Source organism: Paramormyrops kingsleyae, chromosome 23 (genome assembly GCF_048594095.1).
Source record: "Paramormyrops kingsleyae isolate MSU_618 chromosome 23, PKINGS_0.4, whole genome shotgun sequence".
Classification (NCBI taxonomy): domain Eukaryota; kingdom Metazoa; phylum Chordata; class Actinopteri; order Osteoglossiformes; family Mormyridae; genus Paramormyrops; species Paramormyrops kingsleyae.
This window is the reverse complement of record NC_132819.1, coordinates 20,812,696-20,837,857: the sequence shown is the minus strand read 5'-3', so window position 1 is coordinate 20,837,857 and position 25,162 is coordinate 20,812,696. Positions and strand designations below refer to the sequence as shown.

The following is a 25,162-nucleotide window of genomic DNA, read 5'->3' as shown; positions in this document are numbered from 1 at the left end:
ATCTCACCAAAACAGCTGGAATTCATGAGGGCAAGTGCAGTAGCTACTTTCCCCCGAATTGTGAAATAATAGACTGGTATTTGCTTCGGGTAAAGAGATGGGGGACTTTTCCTGGCGAGGCTCTGGTCTTCCCCTGTTATGCAGCATCTAGTTTCTTGGTGACTCAGAGCTGGTGCCGCCGGCAGGTGATACTGCGCGTAGACAGGCTGCATTTCATTATTTTTTTCGGAACCAGGAAATAAGAGGCTGAACTGCAAAGTGCCTTTACCCGGAATTGCTCTATAATGATATACTGATGCGTCGTGTATGTGTTTTCTGTTTATTACATTGTAAAAATACAGCGTGTGCTTTAATAATTAAATAACGTACGTTGCTTTAACCCAAAACAATTATTGCAATACTTATTCGGTGCTCTCCGAACTATATCGGCAGCAAATTAGGGATTAAACCTCAAATCGCTCCTTCCGTGGGTAACTTCTTAATGTATAGATTAACAACGGATTTCTCTCGGAAACATCACTTTACATTTGAAGCATATATACATATTTTTTTTCGCTGAACCGCGGGCTGCGGACCGGGACCCGAACCGAAAACGCCCCTTTAGAGAGGCGGGTTGATAGGGGCGGGAAGCGCGAGTATCCTTTACGTCCCGCCGCCACATCTCACGCCCCAGAGAAGCGCAGCCGGCAGCGCGGTCCGAACCTCGGAAAGCAGGTAAAGCCTTTTCCGTCTGTTATTTATTCACCGTTTCTCCTGTGAACGTCACGTTTAAGCCTAAACAGGTTTATGTGTGGGTTTTTTTTTATAATCCTATTTCCTTTTAGGGAATAAAGGCTTTTTTTTCGTCTAGGGAGTTCAACAGAAACAGGCTTTTCATTTTTAAATAATGGCATGCAGTCTTGCGGCGGGCGGGCAGAGCATCCTCCAGCGCGGAAGCCATGTTTACCACGTGTCATCAAAACGTTAAAACGTTACAATGCGGCGCACCATCAGCGTCCGTATAAGCCAGACATTAAAACGTTCAAACCATGGGTGACCTACGCTCATCTAAAACATTTATCACGACGGGGGGAGCAGCCGACGGGGGGGGGCTCTGTTCTCACGGTGTCCCTTTGCTTGGGAACACGCTGTGACCTTCAGTTCCGCGAAGTTTGTGAGTTGTCAGGACCGCTATAACCACACACAGTTTAAAGCACACAAATATAATTGTTTTTGGCTTTAGTCCATTTTCGAAACGCTCCTCCGGGTCAAGATCACGTTGGGGAGGGGGACGGGGAGCATAATCCCTGGCAGCACAGGGCTGGGGGACACGGGACGGGATGCTAGTTTATCACTAAGGGCGGTTTGCAGATGCCAGTTAGCCTTGTGGGGGTGGGTGACCATGTAAATTCCTCCGTTTTTCCAAGAAGGGATTTCGGGGGGGGGGGGCGTCCATCTGAAATATCCGACTGGGATCTCGCAATTTCCGAGTTGTTACTCTATAGGAGTTGACGACATTCTCAAGACAACACCGTAATGTCCACTGTTCGCTTATAATGTCGTGTTTAATAGAAGTCCCATTTATTTTAGTTTTTAAAATGGCAAAATTAACTAACAAAATTATGAGAATAAGATCTAATTTCTATATTAACTATAACGCAGTTCTTTCTGTGTTAAAGTTGTGAGCTTTATCAATGTTTCAGAACCTGACTTAGTTATCGTTTAATGCTTGTGGACTGGATCATCGTCGTTTGGACCAGGAGCTAAGTGCATTTTATAATAAGGCTTCTACATTCTCAAACTAGAGCCACTGCATTGAGAGGTGAGGTAGAGCTGAAGGAAGAGCTGAAGGAACATGTAAATGGTTATTTTCTTTCATTCCAAAGATGTCTAACCATTTTACTGCACCACAATGGGTTTTTGCTCGCGTGATTATGGGTGATGGTAATTAAGGTAATGTGGTAATTTGGCCTCTGGTACTTTGGACGAGTAGCAACAATTTGCTCACTTCTTCAGTGGGTGAGGTTTCTCATTAGTTAGAAGCCTTGTCGCACACCTGCAGGGTTGACGGTTTGAGTCCCGACTTTGCGTGCTTTTGTCCTGCAGGCAGAACACATACAGGTGGATACCAAAATACTCCACCTCAAGCTAATGCTACAAAATACTGTTGTCAGCACAATTTAAAACAAAGGTTTCATAACAGTTTTTGACACTGGCTTCTTCTGGCTGAAAAGCAGTCGAGTGATAAATAAAGAAGTGATGTGTACCCATGCTGCCCTGGCCAAGAAGTGATGTGTACATGTGCTGTCCTGGTCAGGAAGTGAAGAGTCCCTGAAATGCTGCCCAGTTATGAGTTCATTTCATGCTTTTATCATTATTTTTGCATGACCGTACAAGGAGGAACTGAAACACGCTGCATGCGCATTCCATAAGCATGAGCAATATTAACACCATCAGTGTACAAGTGAATGCTGGGTTCAAGCAGTGAACTCAGATTTCTTTAGGGGAAAAGTTTTTTTCAATAATTTCAACACACACATTTCTTATAATTCAGTTGCAGTTTTCTTTAACAAAAATGTCAGTGTTTTTTTATGGGGTTTACTTGAAGTTGCCTGTTTGTTTATGCAGGTCCACACATGGCGAAAGGTGCAGTTTCCCTGCCCTGAGGTTGCTGGTCGTCAGCAGATCTCTGCCCGTCTCTGCTGCGGTAGCCGTCCAGACCGAGCAGACCATGGGTGCGGAAGGGGACGCCACGTCGACAAACTCCATGCGGCTGAAGCAGGAAATCTCTCTCCTCCACGGGGTCTGCCTCATCGTGGGCAATATGATCGGCTCTGGCATCTTTGTCTCCCCGAAGGGAGTCCTGCTCCACACAGGATCCTTCGGCCTGTCGCTGGTGGTGTGGGTCATCGGGGGCGTCTTCTCAGTCTTCGGGGCTTTGTGCTACGCCGAGCTGGGCACCACCATCCGGAAGTCGGGCGCTAGCTATGCCTACATCTTGGAGTCCTTTGGGGGTTTCCTGGCCTTCATCCGCCTGTGGACGTCGCTGATGATCGTGGAGCCGGCCTGCCAGGCTGTCATCGCCCTCACCTTCTCCACCTACCTGGTCCAGCCCTTCTACCCCACCTGTTTCGCCCCTTATGTTGCCGTACGACTCATAGCCGCCCTCATCATATGTAAGTTTCATTTCATTTTTATTTTATTTCAACCAAACATCAAATAAAAACATTTCCACATTCTCCATCATAATATCACACCTTTCGGTTTCCTTGCTTGAAAAGTTTACCTGCAAGGTTAAAAACCGCTGAGTCCACTAAGATATACTGGATTTTGTTACTACCGAGTAGCAATGGGCAAATGAAGCTTCATGAACCATTTGCTGTACTTTCTGTCCCCACTAGATGGCGCTCTCTGTATGTAATAGACTTTTAGCCATACCTTTAAGAGGCAACAAAACTGCCATATTGTCACTCTTTCCAAAACATCTTGCCTTTTTTTCATGCTTTCTGAAATCTCAAACAGCACGGCAGACTCATGTCTGCTGGACTGCGCATTTGAATCCTTTCCCTACCATATGCGCTGGGTGTGCACACTCTCCTTGTGTTGTATGGGTTTCTACTGTAGTTTTACCCAAAAACTTGTAGTTAGGTGAGTTAGTTTGCTAATGGTGTGTGTGAGTGTATGGTGACCTGGCACCTCCAGGCACGCAGCTGCTCTGTACTGGATAAGGGATTGGATGGATGGATTGATGGATGGATAGATGGTTGGAAACTTAAAAGACAAACTTTTTTGGAATTCAACTGCATAAGTAGTGTAGGAATTAAGAATGGCTGATATCAATTTTTTTTAAACAGCAACATTTTTAACCTTTAAACGTTTATGGTCCCTCGACTGCAGGTTTGGTTGACACAGATTGATTTTTATCTGGCCGTTTGGAAGATCTTGGAACAGATTGTTCAGCCCTGGAATTTCAGTGGTTGGAGATGGTTGTATCTTTGTTGATATCAAGCACCTGATAAGATCTAAGGCTGTAAAACACTCATTTCTGTATGTCCTATTGCTGGGCTGTTAAATTGTAAGCTAGCTATCTTGCTATCTTACATCTGGTCCGCTAGGTCATTTCAGCTTGTATAAGCAGTTTTATGTTTGTTTAGCAGATGCAATGTGCTGGTGAGGGTCGGGGAGCACGTCAGCTAGCATCACTGGAGTAGTGGGGGTTTTTGGCCTCGCTCAAAGGACCAGTTGTGGCATTACTCCATGGAGATTTGAACCCACACACTTCTGTATGTTGGTACAGACTCCTAAACCACTGAGCTACACATTTGTTAGGAGTTCTGATCTGTTGAGCTTTGAGGAAAAACTTTAACACTTAACTCCAAGTTATACAAGTTGGGTTGTGGTTTTTTTTCAGTAGCACATAAGATTATCTTAATTTCATGGCTTTTGTGGCACCATAAGAACATAAGAAATTCACAAACGAGAGGGGGCCATTCGGCCCATCAAGCTCGTTTGGGGAGAACTTAACTAATAGCTCAGAGTTGTTAAAATCTTATCTAGCTCTATTTTAAAGGAACCCAGGGTTTTAGCTTCCGCTACACTAGCAGGAAGACTATTCCATACTCTAACTACACGCTGTGTAAAGAAGTGCTTCCTCAAATTTTGTTTTAAAATGTTCTCCCGCTAATTTCCACTTATGACCTAAAGCAGCCACTTAAGCTAGATATAGTCTAATAAAGTTAAGAAAGGTTAATAAAGAGGAATAAAAAAACTTATTTTGAACTGGCTCGGTTTTAAATCATCCAACTCTGAGCAAATTTCAGTATTATGCAGCATCGTGTGATCACAAAAGTGTTCTTCTTTTGGCAGCAGAACTGGTGTTGTAACATGTAAAAGTTATCTAGATCTTCAGGATTTTTTTGCAAAATAAATGCTGTTGATACTCCCCCATGTCCCCTAGTTGAAAACGATACATTCAATGTATTTATCAAAATAGTTCTATTTACATAAAGGGACAAGACATACTACTCCACCCAAAACTTGGGGGAAAAAAGCAATACCATGATATAGTACCGTCATCGTTGTCCAAAAAGCGAAAAATACCATAATTGTTTTAGATGTCGCCGCCCAGCCCTAGTGTGAATATTGCAGGAGGGTGGCAGTTTCTGAGATAATAGAACAGCCATGCTTAGCCCTCCAGACCTGTTAGACCTGTCAGAATGAGAAGGACAATGAAAAATGACAACTCAGATAATCAACTTCTGCGATGAATAGATGGGGCTGGCCCTGTTATGCAGTGACTGAAATGCAGGAGGGAGGAGTATGCCGGAGCGTGTTGATGGGCACGGCAGGCGTGACTGAAATGCAGGAGGGAGGAGTATGCTGGAGCGTGTTACTGGGCACAGCATGCAAGCATCTAGGGAATACAGTTTGTCGTGATTTACCTGATTAAACTCGATTACTCAATTTTAAATGATGCTTTTTAAATATTCATCTTCCTTGATTACTCAGCAGTATGGAGGAAGGATTATACAGGATGAGGGTTCAAAAACGAGCGATAAGCCATCATTTGTGTGGAAGCACTTCCCATTAAACGTGAATGAAAATGCAGTGTCAGTATCGCAAAGCAGAACTTAAATATCACCACCGCAGGGCTGCAGTGCAAATACACCTTAGAAAAAGACATTCCGGTTTGACAGACTCGCTCAATAATGTGAAATTAGCTATACATATGTGCCAATTAACTTCTCTAAGTAGCCTAACCTGTCTTTGTCATCACCCCGACTTAAATGATTTTGCTTCATTTACTTTTCTGTATGTCAAAGTACATACAGAAAATCATTTAAATCATTACAATTGCAAAGCTTGCTAAGTTTTGTTTCCTACGACTGACCAAAAATGTTTTAGTGGAACTTTTTTCTGATTTGAACCCTCAGACTGTCGCAGTTTTTGAAAAGTGATAGTTGCATGTACATGAACTGCCATGGTGATATTTGCATTGCACAATGCAAGCCAAGAGGCAGAGAGGCCCAGTGATTTGCATGTTCACCTTGTGTGTGTGTGTGTGTGTGTGTGTGTGTGTGTCTAATATATATGTGTATATGTGTGTGTATATGTATATGTATATATGTGTATATGTATATGTATGTATATATGTATATATATGTGTATATGTATATGTATGTATATATATATATATATATATATATATATATATATATATATATATATATATATATATGTATATATATATATATATATGTGTGTGTGTGTGTGTGTGTGTGTGTGTGTGTGTTATATATATATCACACACACACAGCTTTGCATGCTGTGTGTCTATATAAATGATTACTCGATTACTCCTCAGATTAATGGGTAGATTACTGATATCATCTATAGTGTCAGCCCTGCTATGAAATATTGGATTTGTCTACCTAAGGTGTGACATCTCTAAGCACTGGAAAAACACTGTTGCCTTCAGCTTTTTTGGTGTTTCTTTCAATGACACTTGTGCATCTTTACAAAGGGAATCCCGAGGCTGGATTTGATGCTGGAAGATGTCTTGGGTTTTCACCTCCTTTTCCAGTTTTGACCCACATTTTATCTCCCCTCCAACCTGTAAAAAGTGGCATTACTGTACATCACTGTTTAAGGTTGCAAGTCTGGAAGTTCTGACTCCATTTAGCAGAGTCTGGCCTGTCACAACATCCTTGACTTGCCTTGAGCTTGATGTTTAGACCAAGCGCAGCAAGGGCCACAAGCCCCACTGAGCAGAAGCTAACTCGTTGATGGCCCTCATGTCCTTCCAGCACTCTTGACCTGTGTCAACTGCATGAAGGTGAAGTGGGGGGCCATCCTGCAGGTGATCTCCACGGTGGCCAAGGTCTTGGCGCTCATCGTCATCATTATTGCAGGGCTGGTCAAGCTGGGTCAAGGTGAGCCTTTAGCACGTGTGTGTGGCTTTTCTCCCACAGTGCTGCATATACACATCATTGCCGAACAGTCTTCTCACCATTCTGAAAAGCTCACTGCGTGATAATGGATTCTTCCAGGCAAGGTGGAAAACTTTCAGGAGTCATTTCAGAACTCCAAGGTGGATGCCGGGAATTTGGCCCTCGCCCTGTACTCTGCGTTATACTCGTACTCTGGGTGGGACACCCTCAACTTCATCACCGAAGAGATCAAGAACCCAGAGAGGTAGTAGAATGGTGGCCTTTATAGACTTCAGAATTTTTGGTGCTAGCCAACTGGGCTAGTTTAGTGAAAAATGTAGTCAAACACGCCCTTTAAAAAAAAAAAAAAAAAAAAAAACTAGCCAGCAGGCCAGTGTTGAACTTTTTGTTCTCCCCTTTGTCTAAATGATTTGCCTCAGGTGTAGGTGCGTTGCCTTTCCAGCCCAGTGTCACTAAAACCTTGTTTACAAAGAGTGTTTGGCTTCTCGTTTTTCAATCCTATGGAAGTGCTGATTTTTTTGAGTAAATGATATTTCTGTATTTCATTATTGTTTGGTATTATTATTATTTTAATATGTCTCTGTCCCATGTTTGATTGCAGGAACCTTCCGCTGTCGATCGCGATCTCCATGCCCATTGTCACGATCATCTACATCCTTACCAACGTAGCCTATTACACGGTCATGGATGTGGACGCAGTGCTCAACAGCGAAGCTGTCGCCGTCGTGAGTACAAAATGCCGACCAGTGTGTGTCCGGGTGTGTCCTGTTTGGAGAAGGTGTTTAAATACTCAGAAGCCTGATAAAGGTGGAAGCCAAGTGACATTCACCAGCACTCTGACTGAGTTATACCTTTGAAAGGTTGATCCACAAGTCACAGATGGCGTGTTTTGTGAAGCAGGTGGACCCTCTGTGTCTCCAGTGATCGTTCTCTGTCCAAATCTTTGACCACACGCCACCCGCTGCTGTTGTTTCTGCAGACGTTCGCTGATGACGTTCTGGGTTATGCCAGGTGGCTGATTCCGCTTTCTGTGGCCATTTCCTGCTACGGTGGTTTGAACTCCTCGATAATCGCAGCTTCCAGGTGAGAGAAAGCTGGAAAGGAATCGGGCAGCTTCAGCTATAGCGCCGTGTTTGAACCCAACCCGATCTCACAAATTTTCGTGCAGCCATCACGACATAAAATCTGTTTAAACGTGCTGTGATCACGTTTTCGGCTTTTTTTACGTGCTGGGGCAACGTTTCCCCTCCCTATGTGTTTTAATGGGCAGTGCCTAACACCGCCACTATGAGCGCTAACTGGTGACTAAGGGATGGGAAAGTCATGCATCCCCACAATCCTGTTGTGTTTTTCATGATCTGATAACGCTTTCGATAACGTGTCACGCGACCTTGCAAAACAGCGCTTGGATTTTACTTCTGTTGCATGAAGTTGGTGTATGGAGGGATATCCCGGACATTATTCAAATGCAATTGCAAATTTTGCATTCGCAATTCCTTTTGAAAAATGTCCGGGATGTTACTTGTATGACATGGGAAATGCAATTGCAAATGGACTTTGCTTTTTCATCTGAAATGTGGCAGTCAGTGTTCGTTTGCGAAAGCGAAAAAGCAAAGAGTAATGCAAAATTTGCAATTGCATTTGAATAATGTCCGGGATATCCCTCCATACACTAACTCATTCATGCGAGTAAAATCCAAGCGCTGTTTTGCAAGGTCGCGTCACACGTTATCGAAAGCGTTATCAGATCACGAAAAACACAACAGGATTGTGGGGATGCATGACTTTCCCGTCCCTTAGTCACCAGTTAGCGCTCATAGTGGCGGTGTTAGGCACTGCCCATTAAAACACATAGGGAGGGGAAACGTTACCCCAGCACGTAAAAAAAGCCGAAAACGTGATCACAGTACGTATGTCGTGATGGCTGCACGAAAATTCGTGAGATCGGGTTGTTGAACGACGTGGTCAGCTGACACACATCTATCTGCAAAGCAGTGTGACTAAAATGAATATTTATAGTAGCTTGACATGAGTTGCTAGAGGTCTCAGATGCACACTGTGTACTGGCAGAACTTTCAGATAGGGTTGGGCAAATAATTTTAATTTCAATTACGATTTTGGCTTCCAACGATTATCAAAACAAACCAATCGAGAGAGAATGATTATCGTGCCACATTTTTTTTTGCAGTGATGCTCCCGTTTTGTCTTGTTATAAATCTAGCACAACCCTTTCCCTTTTTATCTGTTTCTCAGATGAATTATATTTAGCTTTCAAGGAAATTCACTATTAAGAAGACAGGGTTCTTTAAAATATCAATAAATACATGATATTTCCAAAGTCAATGAGTAATCGTGTTAAATAATTGTCATCTTAATATTGACCAAAATAATCATGACTATGTTTTTTGCCATAATCCAGCAGCCCTGCTCTCAGATACACGTCTCTAATGGCGAGACTCTCAGATACACACAGTGTTAAGCCACTGTGAGTGAGTTGGGTCACCTTGGGGTCTGAGCCCGTGAATCTCTTCCATTTCAGACTCTTCTTCGTGGGCTCTCGTGAAGGCCAGCTCCCTAATCTCCTCTGCATGATCCACGTCAAGCGCTATACTCCCATTCCCGCTCTGCTTTTCAACGTAAGTGTTTCACCTCGGTGGCCAGAGATCTTTGCAGTGCATGGACTCAGAGGGGCAACTGGGCAGCGCCGGACCCTTACCCTAACCCTGTTATGGACTCCGACTGCACTGTCTCTCTCTCTCCTTTCAGGGAGGGATGTCCCTCATATATCTGTGTGTGAAGGACGTCTTCCAACTAATAAACTACTTCAGCTTCAATTACTGGCTGTTCATTGGCCTCTCCATTGCCAGCCAGATCTACTTACGTGTCAAGATGCCTGAGATGCCTCGTCCAGTCAAGGTGAGAGCTCTGGTCGGGTGAGAAATGCGTGTCGTAAGGTTCATGATTTTTTTGTCATGCGTACAGAGTGTTATGAAATTTTTATGCTCTCTCTTGATTGTAGTGCCAAATAAATACAGGATGATTAAGATAAAAATGAATAACAGGATAAAGTGTTTACGTGTGCAAGAAGTTCATTGGAGGTAGAACCAAGTGAATTAGGTAGCTACCAGACCAAGATATTATGCTGCCAGGGAGTGTAGACTCCATAGCGGATTTGTAAGAGATGCTTAACTGCTGGTTTAGAGGTTAGGGACCTTCCTCAGCTGTGTGAGTAAAGTGCCACCCTGATGACTGTTGAGGTTCTAGCTCAGTGTTTCCCAAATCCGGTCCTCGGGGACACACAGACAGACATAAAGAATCCTTCCGGGAGCTCGGAGAGCGCAAAAACATGGACTGGCCGTGGATCCACGAGGACCAGACAGGGAAACATTGTTCTAGCTGATGGTGGTTTGGCAAGTTCTCCGTGAGGAACCTAACCTTCTTCCAAATACCTCATGGCCATCTGAATCGGAGCATTCCTGTTTGTTTTCCTGTACTACAGAACAGCTGTGATGATGCTGTTCAGTATGAGAGGAGGCCCATTCACAGACCCCTCCCTGCTGTTCTGTCCCCCCCCCCCCACAGCTGAGCCTGTTTTTCCCAGTCGTCTACTGCGTATGCAGTGTGTTCCTAGTGGTGGTGCCTCTCTACAGCGACACCATCAACTCACTAGTGGGCATCGGAGTGGCCCTCTCTGCCGTGCCAGTCTACTTCCTCTGCGTGTATCTGCCAGCCAGATCCCGGCCTGCTTTCCTGGGCAAACTTCTAGGTAAGAGAAGAGACCCAACTCTGAGCACAGCTGTGACCTGGTTAAAGCCCCGTTAACTCCCGGGAGCAGACAGGGTGCTGTCGTCTGTGTCCTGGGTTAGTTTTCACGTCAAGTCATACCATCTATACACATCTATATAGTGGCATGAAATAACGTTCCCCCAAGACCCTGGTGCAACATACAAACCGCCAGTGGCAAGGGGAGGGTTTTCACAGTAAAGTGCAAAACACGGGGCAGTGTGAAATGGGGCGGCGGAGTGGACACAAGGGATTATATAAAAAATGCAATGTATGCAAACAATAATAATACAGCATAAAAATAAATACAGCAGCATAAAAGGGTGGAATAAAGTGGAAATAAATAAACAGATAAATAACACTGGTCAACAAATGTCTGCTTTCATTTTGTTTCACAAGTCAGCATAAGTGAATCTCACAGTATTGTTTGTGCTGAATTCAAATACGTGATCAGAATTTCCCTGTCGTGCAAGGATTTCCAGTAGCACGCGATTAAACCTCACGCTACATGTATATTTACAGTATATGTGCATGGTGGAAGGACTCATCTTAAAGGTAGACGTGTGTGATTGTCTACTGCACTTGGCCTCAGGAACATCCCTCTGAAGGATCCAGCGGATGTTAGCAAGCATACTGGGACTCCATTTGCCTTGATATTGTTTTTCCATATCAGAGAGAGAGCAGGATCCTGTCTCAACATGTCCAAACGTGTTACAGCCTGTAAACTCTGGCAAAACAGAGTTACAGTACTTTGCACCTTTGTGTAAAGTCTTAAAAATGTTCAGAAATTGATTTTTTCCCCTAACTTACTTTAAAATATGCACATACAGTCTTAATAAGGAATTATATGCTATGAATATAGCCTAAAAATAACATCTCTGAAAAACTATGGGTGAGTCCCTGCATGGGCTGTAAATACAGTACAAACAGAATATGCAATACCTAGTAATAATACGTCTATGCGGAAGATATTGATAGCAAACACAAGGAGGCTGTAGTAAGGATTGGTGTTCGTGGGTCACTGATCTCGTGCTCCATACTGATGGGACTGCTGAGCTGCGTTCACACTCTCAGTACTGACTAGGCTTTTCTTAAATTGGCATTAAAAAGTACATGACACTCCTTAGATGTTCTGTGAAAAAAAAAATCCTTGGTGTCCAGTCTTATGCTAAATACTCGTGTTTTAAACATTTTACAGTAATTCTAACAGATTTGGCCGTTTCTCAAAAACCTTGATGTGAAGACTTTGAAGTTAGGCCTGCGATCAGCATCACAAAATCTGACACCCCAAAAATTATAATGGAAACATAAATCTTGTATACGAGTGTAATGAGTTTAAAGTGGTCAGATTGAGCTCCAAAGTGAATTTTAGCAGCTGGTGCTGTTGCGTGTTTGCTGGTGGTGCCAGAGGACCCAGGGACCGCTGTCACGAAGCCGGATTTCCTGCTTAGCTAAATAACTTGTCAGATACAAAGCACCACAATTTAAATGGACTTCATCTTCGTTCACTTACATTCAGCCCAGACTACCTTAAATCTGACAAGTTATCCAGCTTAGCAAGAAATCCTGTTTCGTGATACAAGCCCCAGCTTGTTTGTTTGTTTCATGTAGCCTGATGATGTAATCGCATGCATTATACCCATCAGCTTGGGTCCTTTGGTCGCTGATATGTTCGATGTTCATTACCGTGGTCCAAAGCCCCTAATTACAGCAGTGCTTTTACATTTTATTTACATTTTTGTAAATAATGATGCTTTTGTCTAAAGCCGTGGTTCTCAATCCTGGACAGGAATGTGAACCACTTGTGTAGCACATTTTAGAGAAAACAGGATCAGCCGGTCCCCAGAGTAACTGAAGCTTAAGGGCCCATCAGTGACATCACCCTCAGCCTAGCGACGTGCAGACACAGCGTCCCCTGAAGTGGGACACGCAGTTTAGGAGCTGTGTTACTAAGGGGGCCCTTGGTGTTCACCTCTGTGTGTGTGTGTGTGTGTGTGTGTGTGTGTGTGTTTTGCAGGCTTCATCTCGCTCACCACCCAGAAGCTGTTTCTGTGCTGCGTGGCCGATCCGGACCTGGACCTGGATAATCCTCCAGATAACAAGGAGAGTTGATCCTGAGAACTTCTGCTTATCTTGGCCTGGGATTCCACCCCACTGATCTCATGCAGCGTGTTCGTATTTACTCTATTGACTGGATTGTTTGCTGAGTACTGGCCCGATTCCAGGTTAAAGGGCATTTTATTGAAGTTTCTCTACGACAGACACAGCGTCCATGTTTCCTTAATACCATCGACAAACAATCTGTATCGTGTGTATGGTGTGCTGCTGCCATGATTAGCTTGTGTCTGCAACAAAACTTTAGGTACAATTAATATAAAAGCCAGAAAGCTGGATCCTTTAAGTGCCTGAAAATACATCCAGAATCAGTGAAACATTCCCACCTGAAAAAAGGAGTCACTGTGGCCACTTTCACAGGAAGTGTTTAGTGAAAGAAGTCGATCCTGGAGAAACGCCATGTCTTTTGATAAGTGCAAACCTTCCTTCCTCATTTTCCAAATTATTACTTTCTAATTAGTGCTGTAATTATTATTCATGGTTCTTGGCACTGATGCCTAAGGTGAGGATCGGGCGTGAGCCTCATCGATGGACAGTTAGGCTATCCAGTGCCCACTACGGCCATTTTGTTTTGCTAGATAATTTACCCGACAGCTGATAAATTGATAACCAAGAGTAGTGTGCTCGTGTTTTGGTGATAGGGGACTATCCGGGGTGGGGGGTGGGTGGATGTGGGACGTGTTATTTCCTTTAAGTTTTTTTATTAAAATGGATTTGAAATGAAGCTGTACATGCACATCTGTCTGAGAGTGAAGCTCTCCTATATTAGGAACTGATCTTAATTGCTATATTAGCATGGCTGCTTCTGGTTGCTGCATTCATTGGTAACGAATGTGCAGCCATTTTTAAGCACATGCAGTTATGGGTAGTGTGGGAAACTGTAATACACTTTCCTGCCAGCTGAGGGCCTCCCAGGTCTTTGTCCTGCCGGGTTGCGATCAGTTCATCCTTGTTCTGGTTGTTGTGATGTCCTCCACAAACTGGATTGTTTTTTTTTTAATGGGAAGATTATACTGTAATGTTTTAGAAGAGCTTTTCTTTGTATACTTCAGTGTCCTGAGCCATTAAAAGCAAACAGACAGATGCCGAGGCACAGGGTTATTCAGCCAACCCAGCTTTAGTGCCGGTGACTGTCTGATGATATTAAAGATGATACTCAGGTTATTTTTAAAAGCTGTTTTGCTGCAGTTTGTTGTTGCTGTTTTTTACGTTTGTGTTATGCATCTCAATCCAAAGTGGATTCTGCTTTGGGCTGTTTGTCATTCTGCTCTGTACCTGATTTGTTTCTTCTTTGTAAAGTTGATTTATGCTGGTGAAAGTATAATAAAGAAATTCTGCTTTTCATTTGGACAAGTACCCTGGAATACTTCTTACATAATACTTGCTCACCTTTATAGACACATACATATACAGGGTTTAAATATAGACAGAGCCTGGAGGAGCCAAGCTTCGCCTCCTTATGGCCAAATCGCACCTTGCCGGAGCCCAGCTCCACCTCCTTATGTCCAAATCGCACCTTACAGGACCTAAGCTCCACCTCCTTATGTCCAAATCGCACCTTACAGGAGCCAAGCTCCGCCTCCTTATGTCCAAATCGCACCTTACAGGACCCAAGCTCCACCTCCTTATGTCCAAATCACACCTTACAGGAGCCAAGCCCCGCCTCATGTCCAAATCGCACCTTACAGGAGCCCAGCTCCACCTCCTTATGTCCAAATCGCACCTTACAGGAGTCAAGCTCCGCCTCCTTATGTCCAAATCGCACCTTACAGGAGCCAAGCCCCACCTCCTTATGTCCAAATCGCACCTTACAGGAGCCAAGCCCCGCCTCCTTATGGCCAAATCGCACCTTACAGGAGCCAAGCCCCGCCTCCTTATGGCCAAATCGCACCTTACAGGAGCCAAGCTCCGCCTCCTTATGTCCAAATCGCACCTTACAGGAGCCAAGCCCCGCCTCCTTATGTCCAAATCGCACCTTACAGGAGCCAAGCCCCACCTCCTTATGTCCAAATCGCACCTTACAGGAGCCAAGCTCCGCCTCCTTATGTCCAAATCGCACCTTACAGGAGCCAAGCCCCGCCTCCTTATGTCCAAATTGCACCTTGCAGGAGCCAAGCCCCGCCTCCTTATGTCCAAATCGCACCTTACAGGAGCCAAGCTCCGCCTCCTTATGTCCAAATCGCACCTTACAGGAGCCAAGCCCCGCCTCCTTATGTCCAAATCGCACCTTACAGGAGCCAAGCTCCGCCTCCTTATGTCCAAATCGCACCTTACAGGAGCCAAGCCCCGCCTCCTTATGTCCAAATCGCACCTTACAGGAGCCAAGCTCCGCCTCCTTATGTCCAAATCGCACCTTACAGGAGCCAAGCCCCGCCTCCTTATGTCCAAATTGCACCTTGCAGGAGCCAAGCCCCGCCTCCTTATGTCCAAATTGCACCTTGCACCTTGCTCAATCTCCTTCAGCGTTAACCTGGTTAACTGGAAAAAAGCGAACGGTTTAATAAAGGGTCAGTTTTGCACTAAAAGTCATGTTTTTCCATCAGCTTTAATGTTAACCCTAATGTTTCATTAGTAGCTCTCACCAGACATTCATTTTCCTGGCAGCTGAGATATTCCTATATGGCACTTTGATTGCTGTCCTGTATTTTTGTATTTTGACTTGTTACTGTGCTGCTGCCAAAACTTTACTCACTAGAGGTAAAATGTGTGTAAGAAGCAAATCCATGAATAGCGGAGTTTTAATGCATTTCACAGGGACAGTATGAATGCATAAGCAAGAATAAAACTTGTAGTGATGAGTCATTTCGATGCATTTCAGGTTTCATTTACGTTAAAAAAAATTAAAGCACTGTTTGTTAAGGTAGAGAGGGAGTCTGATGACCAGATGTGATTTGGCAGCTCATTCCACCATCGGCGATCTGCACAGGGGAACCATCTGGAATGACCTGTGATGGGGAAAGTTCCAAGCGGTGTTGGTTTGCTGACCGAAGGGGGCACAGAGACCACACACCTCTGATAAACTGCCTGCTTGTGCAGTTGGTGGAGGATCTGAAAGCTGGTAACGCCATCCTGGTGATCTGTAATCTGTTAGTGCAGTAGTACTAACTCCCGTTGGTCATTCCCTGTCTGCACAGGGGACCCAGAAAGGCAGTTGTGATTTAAATTCCTGTTTGTTCTGTTCCCAGTGTCATCCTTCCAGTTGGTATATATCACATGACTGGTGTGTTAACTCTGTTAATAAGCAAAAGTTGAATGTAAACAAATGATCTGTAGTTGTTTTGTGACATCTAGGATTCGAAGGGCTGCCTTGGCCCTGATTGGCCACTGGGGGTCACTAGTGTCGTTTTCCATTCTCTCTGAATCCTGTCCCTGGCACTTCTGACAATCTCCAGACAATTACCAGCGGTAAACCAAATATACAGCACAATGAGGCCAAATGTTTTACACGAGGTCGAGGAAACAATTTATATTGTAATTGATGAGTTATTAAATGATTGGGCTTCTGTGGTTCTGGCAGGGATAAGGAGCTATTGATATGAAAGAGGAAGTTATTATGTAGCTTAATGGCAGGCCTGTAATGCATGTAAGGCTTAATGGCAGGCCTGTAATGCATGTAAGGCTTAATGGCAGGCCTGTAAGGCAGGCCTCTCTATGTGAATAATCTGTTAATAATGTTTATAGTGTTCAGCTGATCATGACTGACTGTGCCCTGTGCGTTCAGGCACCCCTGCCCCTCCCCCCTTTCTCTCTCTCTCCAGCCCTCTTTCCCAGCTCTCCCCCCTCTATCTCTCTCCCCTCCTCCTCCCCCTTCTCTCCCCCGCCCCCCCGTCCCGTGCAGCTCCCTGTCCTCTCACCCCTCCCATTAAGGCTTGTGTTACACTCTGCCTGGTGCTGCCCCCGATCAGGTGCGGCACACTGATGGGAGTGCTGACCTGTGCTCTCACCGTCAGCCCCGGCTGCGCCTCCCGGCCAGGCACGGGTCGCCCGCTCTCCATTCCATGCCCAAACCGCTGCCCCCGCAGGGGGTGACCTCAAAGGCTTCACGGCCCCGGGCCCGGCTCCCTGGGGATGGGGGCCCGGCTCGGAAGACGACATCCTGTGGGGTGATGCGAGTTGCTGACTGCTTTGCTCTAGCGCCCCCGAGAGGCCATGGATCTGTCCCGTCGACTGCGCTGGATCCACAAGCGGCCTTGGAGGCCCCAGACCCGCCGGAGAGAGTTCAGTAGTAGGTACCTGGTGCTTGTGTGCTGTGAATACGAGAGTCGTGGGGCAACACAAAGGTGCGGCTGAGGTTAGGATTAGGGTGTGGGTGGGGTCGGCTCTCTTATCCCACCTGCTCACTGAATATCAGCGGCGCTGGTTGTGTCTTCAGTGAAATCTTAATTTGACCACTTCAGCTTGTGGATAGATGAACATCAGGGTAAATCAATGTGCTTGGCCGTACATGGGCACCCTTTGCCCGTCTGCGTTTCTCTTAACAGCTTCTTTGAGTGAGTGTATACCCCCCCAACCCCCCCACCCTGTGAACACCGATCCTTCCCGCAGCCACCTTGTGTTTGGTATCAATGTCTTCTGCATAGATATATTATTACTAGATATCGCATATTCTGTCTGTATTGTATTTGTAGCCCGTGCTAGGGCTCACATGTTTGCATTGTTAGAAGATAATCTGGCATTGTGGCTTGAGAAGAGCTCCTTTTTCTCTTATTAGATAAGCTCTTCAGACAGGCCTGTCCAATCTTGTAATTCTATATCCAGGGGCTTTTGGTGTGACCCAGTGCAGGGTTACCTACGGTACCTGGTTCCTGCTATCTGAGAACACAGACTACGCGGAATTACTTAAAGGTGTACTAACCGACGGTGTGGGGGTGGCAGCCTGTAGCCATTCATTTTATTTTCAATTATTTAGACACAAATGGCCAGCGGACTTAACGCAAATTCTTCAGGACTTTGATGAGCATCTCAAAAATTGTGTCGAGTTGTGACGAAACCCATTGGTAGAGCGTTTCCATGCTATCAGCCTACCTGAGATGACTCTAACGAGTCAGACTTCTGGGTTTTCTGCCTGAAGGGAGTGCAGTTTGTGACTCTCCTGCTCCCTGTTGTACAGAGACACCTAGACTGGGTTTTATTTGCTTAGGTGGCTGTGAAGCATCTGATTGGACAGTTAACTTGATTAGATTGATCTTGGTTGCTGTCTGCATCAAAACGCCTGTGACATCACGCAGGATATCGTGCTGTTTGTTTGGTTGAGCTCCTGCCCCCGCAACTGTCCAACGGTGCTGCGGTAAATGATGCCGCACAGGTTGTGTGTGTGTGTGTGTGGGGGGGGGGGGTCACATTCCTCTAAGCCCAATGTCCTGCTTTTCCAGGCCCAGAATCACCAGAATCACCAGAATCACACTTCCACACCGTAGGCCTGTTGATCGATGGATTCCTTTGTTTATGCGTAATGCAGCTGTTCTGCAAGGACGGAGCATGAAAAATAGAAATGCGGATGAAAGCAGAGCAGCTGTGTTGTGTAACCCAGCCGCCTCGTCTACGAGCCACGGCGCCTATTTTCAGCTTTCCAAGCAGGCAGTGTGCCTCACCTCCCTCTCTTACACGCCAGCTTCCACATCACAGTATCTGAAACGCTGCCATTTTCACCTGATGCTCACATCTGTCACATGGACATTTTTCCATGCATGTGCTCGATGTGTTGATACCGTCAGAGGCGATTCTGAGGTCTGCTGGTCCTCTATCTGTTCAAGCCTGAATTCCAAGGTGAAGCTGGGCTATGAGGCTCTGCTCAGCACTGACATTTTTAAGTGGCCACTAGGGGGCATCACACCACAGATTAATAAAGTTGCAAAACGCCGATGGCAACTTCAGTATTACCGTTACATTCTGTCCGTCATACACATTGAGGGCTGTATGCTTTCTGCGTGGAGGCCGAACGTGAAGTCTTGCTCTCTCTGCTTATGTAGCCGCTCTTGTCTGGGACATGAGGCTACAAAAAGGTCTGATGATGTAAACACACTGCGATGCCCGTTTAAAGCACGCGTAGGAGTCCTTGTATGTTTGGATAATCGAGGATAAAACGATGCACTTGTGCCTTAATCCTAATTAAATGTGCGTAATTGCTTGAGGTGGATGTTGGACACGCTTTTAGGTCTCTGCAGAGAAATGATGACAGGCTTTGGAGTTTGATGCTCCGTGGACTTTTTCTGACGCAATCCACTTCCCTCCTGAGCCTGCAGAACTGTCTGTCCTACAAAGAAGCGACTTTTTATTTTTTTCTACTCCCCTTATGAAATACACTTTCCACACACACACTTCTCAGCAGGCCGGCTCGGTACAGTTCCCTAACAATGACTGCCTTTTCGAGAACCTTTTGTACAGTCCTACACAGCGCGTGGTCTGTGGGGTGCATCACCATTTCCACTGTGGCATGTGTCTCTGAAGGGTCGCGAAACAAAGACGAAGACAGAGTCAGAAATAAACATGGCTGTAGGGAGAGGCTGTCAGTTTATAAGGGGGTAAACCATTGCGTGGGATCCTGTTTGAGCCTCTTTCAACCAACCCATTCCTCCATCCTATCCCTCCTTCAGTGTCAGAAGCCTAGAAATATGACGGGATTCACAGACCAGCCCATTCGCCGAGCGCAAGCACAGGAGTCTGCAAACGTGTCACTTCAACAGCTCAGAGGTAGACTTTCTGAAGCTGTCGATGTTTGACAGCGAAGCAGCTGCAGCGCTCCATGTGACGCGGGATCTCCCGCACGTGCGGCGACAGAACGTGGCCGCGTACCTCGGATTTCAGCATAGACGCATCTTATGCGACCCATCAGGCACCTGCAATTTGCCAGATAGAGGGGGGTAGGGAATTATATCTGGCTCTGCTCATTGGCAGGACTATAACTGGCAAGCAGATTAATAGTGGTTCACCGATATGGAAATTTTGACCAATGTGATAACGATGTATTTTTAACTGGCTAAGTTGTGCTGGCAGTGAAGGCTGTCAACCAAGGGGGCGGCAGAAGGACATTACATCATTTTTTAATTTTTGCAAAAAAAATGAGAAACCAATCTGTGGGCCAGAACAGTGTAATAGCGATGTCGCAGGCTGTGTTGAATAGCCTTGTGGGCTGGTACTTTGATATGCTAACCGATACATTGTGCCTCATTACAAATCCTTGGAGTGGACACACCTGAGCTACATGCTGAGGTCAGACAACGTTACACTGGAGCCTGGAGCTTCATCCACAATCGCACCACGGTTAAAGGTTAACGGGCTTATTGTCCAGTGACCAAAATTCTGGGGTTTGTGCATCTATTACTGCATGAGAGGTGACCAAACCCCTTCCTGCCAGCCACTCCCTTCCTGTTCCTGTTCTCCCTCTCCCTCTCCTACACCTTCTCCATGTTGTAACTGCAGTTTCAGCTCTTGTCTGATTCTGTAATCTGGTTTATCTTAACACTGTGGCCTCAGATCCTCTTTTTCGGTCACCTGTTCCCTGTGAACGGATGCTGCGGTCAGCCAGGCTCTCACCACAAGCCAGCTCCACCCGAAACACCCTGTTTATCTGGTGGGGAAGATACTGCGATACTGAAGGACCTCGGGCAACAATGGGGGCTGACTGGCCAGTTGAAATGAATTTTAAATCTAGGGCAAATCTGGGAACATGGTTGCTGGTGTAGAAACCGTAATGCAAGCCTGCCTGGAGTGAAGATTTGTGTTCATGGACATAGGCGACCAAAAAGCCAGCATGGAAACCACTTAAATGTTAAGTCCAGTGTCTGCCTTTCCTTATATATTTCCTGGGCCTCTGTGAGGTTCAGGTCTCCTCCTCTGAGGCTTGTCTTCTTGGTTCTTCTCCTCTTCGTTGGATTGTTCACCTCCTCCCTTCCCCCTTTTCCAGAAATGTCACCGAGCATCCCAGATGCACTCCAAGCCTTCCCTAAGGTCTGTGTTTAGCAAATCACAGGCTCAGCACGTCTCGCTGACATTTTCCCGCTGTTGTCCTTCGCATTCTGCATTCATTTCTAAAACAGTGACGTACCTGCAGGGATGAGCTCAGTGATGCTGTTGCCATAGTGACATGAAGAATGCTGCAGCGCCAGCCAGTCACATGTCCCTCCCCACCCCCCGTGACCGCGTGCAGAATCCGTTACTGGACCATAAAGGAACATGAATCTGTGCCAGACTCTGCTTTAGGATGCTGCCCTCGTTATCGTTCCCATGGCAACCAACTGCTGCGTCACAGATGGCCCTCGCCATGCGCCCTATGAGGAGGAGGCTTGCGGGGCTGCTGGGAGGAGACGTCCTTCTTGTCTGCTTTTACCCAGAAGGCTGTGCTTTGAGCCGTCGTGCTATTTTCTTCATGTCTGCTGTTAGACATGTTGACAGGCTCTTATTTGTACGCCACCCAAACTGTTTCAGCTGCTTTTAAATTGAAAAGGACAATGTAAGGGTTTAGTCTCTGCCAGGAATAATGCTGTTTTAGCTGTACACTGGTCTTAGTTTTACAGGACCTCCTTTTTGAACAGTTTAATTTAAACACAGTTGTGTGTCTGATGCATGGGTGCTGTTACTCACGTTTGCTGGGAAGTCTTGCCTCCAGTGAGTGGTCTTTGTTTTGCCAGCTGGGTTAGAATTGTCAAGCAGCATGTGACACATTTACTGTTTTTGTTAAACTTTACCTCTTGACTGTTTGCCTCTTAGTCACTGACGATTGGTGACTACGGTTGACATTGAGGAAGCCTGACTGTACCAAGTCCCATCCTACACCCTGACTTTGGAGCTCTTCACTGTAGGGATACGTTAACCTCGGCTGCTGCGCACTGCTTACTGATATTATGTATGAGGAACTAAATGATGAGAATCACAATTCACTGTATTGGAAGTGAGTTTGTCATTGTTGACATGCCACAATGAAATGGGTCCTCTGCATTTAACCCATACGTGACACAGCAGGGGGCAGCTAGTTTAGCACCAGGTGAGCAGTAACTTGCTCAGGGGACCTCACTGATACTTTGCTGGTTAGGGATGTGAACCAGCAACCTTCTGATTACAAGTGTACTTCCCTAACCATTAGGCCACCACAGCCCCATACTGGTACATAACAACAACAATAATAAACATGTTTTAAAAAATATATGACGAAAATCAGTACAGATTACAGTCAGTAAATCTGTATTTACACAAAATGTGTGATGTGTATAGATGTCTGACTAGATGTATGTAGAAATACTCCTTAAAACCAAGTTCCTAAATAAATACTGCTATACTGCTGATATGCATCTTCATGAGCAAAATTTCCTGTCACTCTAAACTCCACAATAAATGTAGTTGTCCCCTTATTTGTTAAGCATGAACCATTTCAGTTGGTCTCAGGGGACTGATGCATTAGGGCAGGGGTGGCCAATCTTATCCGGAAAGGGTCATTGTGTATGTGGGTTGTGTTGCAACTCCCTAATTAGATTACTAATTATAGGACTGATTGGCCGAGGAGTCCTCACACCTGCTTTCAAAACAATGCCCCAAACTCTATTTTTTTCAGATTAGAATACAAATGGAATAGAGCTGAGAAGTGTAAATGTCATCCCTACTCCATCTTTTCCTTCTGATGTGTGGATTCATCCTTGTAGTGGACCCCCGACTCAGCTGTTGGAAGACAGATTGATAGAAGGATGAATGGATGAATTGAATATAAATCATCAGTTTGGCCAGTAAAGCCTTAACCAGACGTTCACTGACGCATCTGGGGAAAGCCCATCTCCTACAGACCCCAGTCTGATTGTTAATTCACGAGATGATGGTTATCTTATAGCAGGAATTAAGATCAGCCCTCCTTCTCATACTGCGCTGTCATCCATGTGATCTTGCCAGTCAATCATGCACATTCTCTACATTTATTTCTTGAATAAAAATCTAGTGTCTCCAGCAGTTAAGGATCTGGGCAGAGAATGGATCCTTAACACAGGGTTGATTCTGAGCCAAGCAATACGACTGACCAGGCGGTGTCTCACATTGCTGAGCACATTAGGCTTTCAGGGCAACTGAGAGTTTCCTTGACATTTGAAATGTACACTGAGCTCGCAGTTATGCACCAAGTCGTCTCAAAATGATTCCTTCAGCTGTGAGCTTGATATCAGGGCTGCTCTGCTGGGCTTACGAGGAAGAGCCCCCCCCGGGGGAAGAAATCTCAAAGAAATCAATCTGATGCAGCCTAGTTACTATTTCAGGCCACTGAACTCATTTAGACGGACAAAGTCACATGATCACCTGGATCACCACGAAGGGCCCTTAGTGTGTGACAACTTCTATTACCTTAATTTGCACAAGAATCCCCCTAAGAATCCTACTATGAGCTCATGGGTCAAACCCCCAGGGGGTGGCTTTTAAAAGCGTGGTTTTAGGTCAGCAGTCTTTATTAGAAGCTAACGCTTTGCCTCACCTTAATGAACTCGTCACCTTCCTCAGTGGGGACGCCGATTGAAGTGACCTGCCTATCTGTAGCTACTCAGCCCCTTCCCATGATTCCAGGAGAGCCGTTTCTGGGTGATGTTTGGGAGAAGCTTGGCGGGCGGCTGAATCAGAGAGCTAATTATTCTTGTTAATCACCAGCAGTCCGTCCCTCTCGCCCGCCACCCGCCCTCTCGCAAAGGAAGTTGTGAAAGTGGTTATAGCTGGAGGGGAGCTGCCCAGGCAGCGAGTTGCACACGGGCGCCCGCTCCCCGCGCCGTATCCAGACGCTCCCCGCCGCTCCTCCGCTTCGGCGCTGGCTGGAGGCAAAGTGGGGGCCCAGCTCGTTACAGCCAGACGTCCCACGCTCGCGAAACTGCTGAGAAGCAGGCAGAGCCGAGAGCGGCAGCCATGGCTGAGATGGTGCAGGAGGATCTGAGCGCCGTCATGTGTGAGGAAGCAGACGACTTCTTCTCCGAAGGTAGGCTGCACATCTCAAGCACAGGGGCCACGTTTTTTTTTTTTCTCCATTTATTTCGATTTCTTTAAATGTTCAGCATATTGAAGAAGCAAAATCGGGCAATAACAGCTTCTGCAATCGCGCTGACAGGATTATAATGCTGGCAAATATCCAGGGGAGAGACAGGACACCATTTTTAAAAAATAATAATGATTCCACCACTGCAGCAGTTTAAATAAATGTGTGAAAACAGAGGCGTGAATCGCTGTCTGTGCGGAGAGGTGCACTGCACGCATTTCTGTATTGCTTAAGCCATTCTGAGCGTTGCTTCATCATCAGTGTGCAGTCGTGAAAGAGAAAGGCAGACATTTAAATCAGTCAAATGCTGACAGGAGGAGATTGTGCCAATGACTGCGTGTAATTTAAAAATCAGTTTGTTTAAGAAACCAAAAACCTCAAAAAGGTTCACTCTTGTCATTACACCAATAAAATGTAGCAGTTTCTGTGTGGGAGTCATTGAAGATAACATTGCAATGGCTATTAAGATAATCTTAGGTAATTATATTCAAGCATTTATTTGCAGTTTAGATCACGATTTACAATTTTATTACTAAATTCATTAAAAGGCCCATTTCCTTGTAAACTGTTGCGTCCACATGCAAATGATCGGCATGTTCGCAGTGCTGGGGGTCAGTTGTGGTTCTCCTGTCTTGGTTTGGTGATGGTTCTGCATCCCTGGAGCAGCATTGGGAGACACGAGTAGGACCTGCTTGCCCTCATCCAGACTGTAGGAGCTGCCTGCGGTTCCCTAGACTTGGGAGCGAGATGAGGAGGAATGGCCAGCTATGTAAGAATGGGTGGGAGGATTTGGGGGGTCCTGAGGGAAGGGGAGCAGAGGCGCGGACATCATAATTCTGGGGAGGAACAGAAACAGTAGACAGCTGTTTGGCATTAGCACAAGTGGAATAAAAGAACAAAATAAGCATAAGCAACAGTGCAGGAGAGAGTTTGATATTGGGAGGAACTTAGTTTAATTATTTAAATACAAAACATCTATTTTATGGGTGGGGCAAATGAAGCCAAATTAAATATTGAGAGGTACACGTCCCTGGTTCCTACACCCCTTGGCATGAGGGTGTGGAAAGAGCTAAAGGGTGGTGGGGACAGGGGCGTCCAGATTCTCTAGGGGTCCCAAGACTTTGTGCTGGTAGCTGAGTGTCTGAATACGTGATTCGTATTTGCTACGCAGAATCAGTGGCTCCTCTTAAACCTAAACTTGCATTTAACATTCGATTGACGTCCACAACCAAAATTTCGATTTACCGTGTGTCACCATATCTTTACACGAAGACCATGAGCAACACCTTAATCTAATTTTATGAAATGTCTTTCGAATTATTTGTGAACAAAATAAAAACAATGGACA

General features: G+C 45.5%; 2 protein-coding genes across 3 annotated transcripts in view; both read left to right on the top strand.

Moving 5' to 3' along the window:
• Positions 1–217: 217 nt before the first annotated feature.
• Positions 218–14,171, top strand: LOC111848288 (Y+L amino acid transporter 2). Its single transcript, XM_023820173.2, has 10 exons — positions 218–714; positions 2,608–3,155; positions 6,786–6,911; positions 7,029–7,173; positions 7,531–7,654; positions 7,909–8,012; positions 9,469–9,565; positions 9,696–9,845; positions 10,512–10,695; positions 12,730–14,171. The coding sequence occupies exons 2-10, from the start codon at positions 2,711–2,713 to the stop codon at positions 12,822–12,824; spliced, it is 1,470 nt and encodes a 489-aa protein (XP_023675941.1). The 5' UTR covers positions 218–714; positions 2,608–2,710; the 3' UTR covers positions 12,825–14,171.
• A 2,790-nt stretch (positions 14,172–16,961) lies between these two features.
• The window catches only part of ripor2 (RHO family interacting cell polarization regulator 2), a 33,531-nt gene continuing 25,330 nt past the window's right edge, over positions 16,962–25,162 (top strand). Inside the window, exon 1 of one of the 2 annotated variants that reach the window (XM_072705590.1) lies at positions 16,962–17,052. In XM_072705590.1, the coding sequence (XP_072561691.1) occupies positions 16,977–17,052 (76 nt within the window). In that variant the 5' untranslated portion in view covers positions 16,962–16,976. Of the gene's footprint in view, positions 17,053–23,495; positions 23,758–25,162 lie in introns of those variants that run through there. The other variant, XM_023820107.2, reaches the window with a different exon arrangement.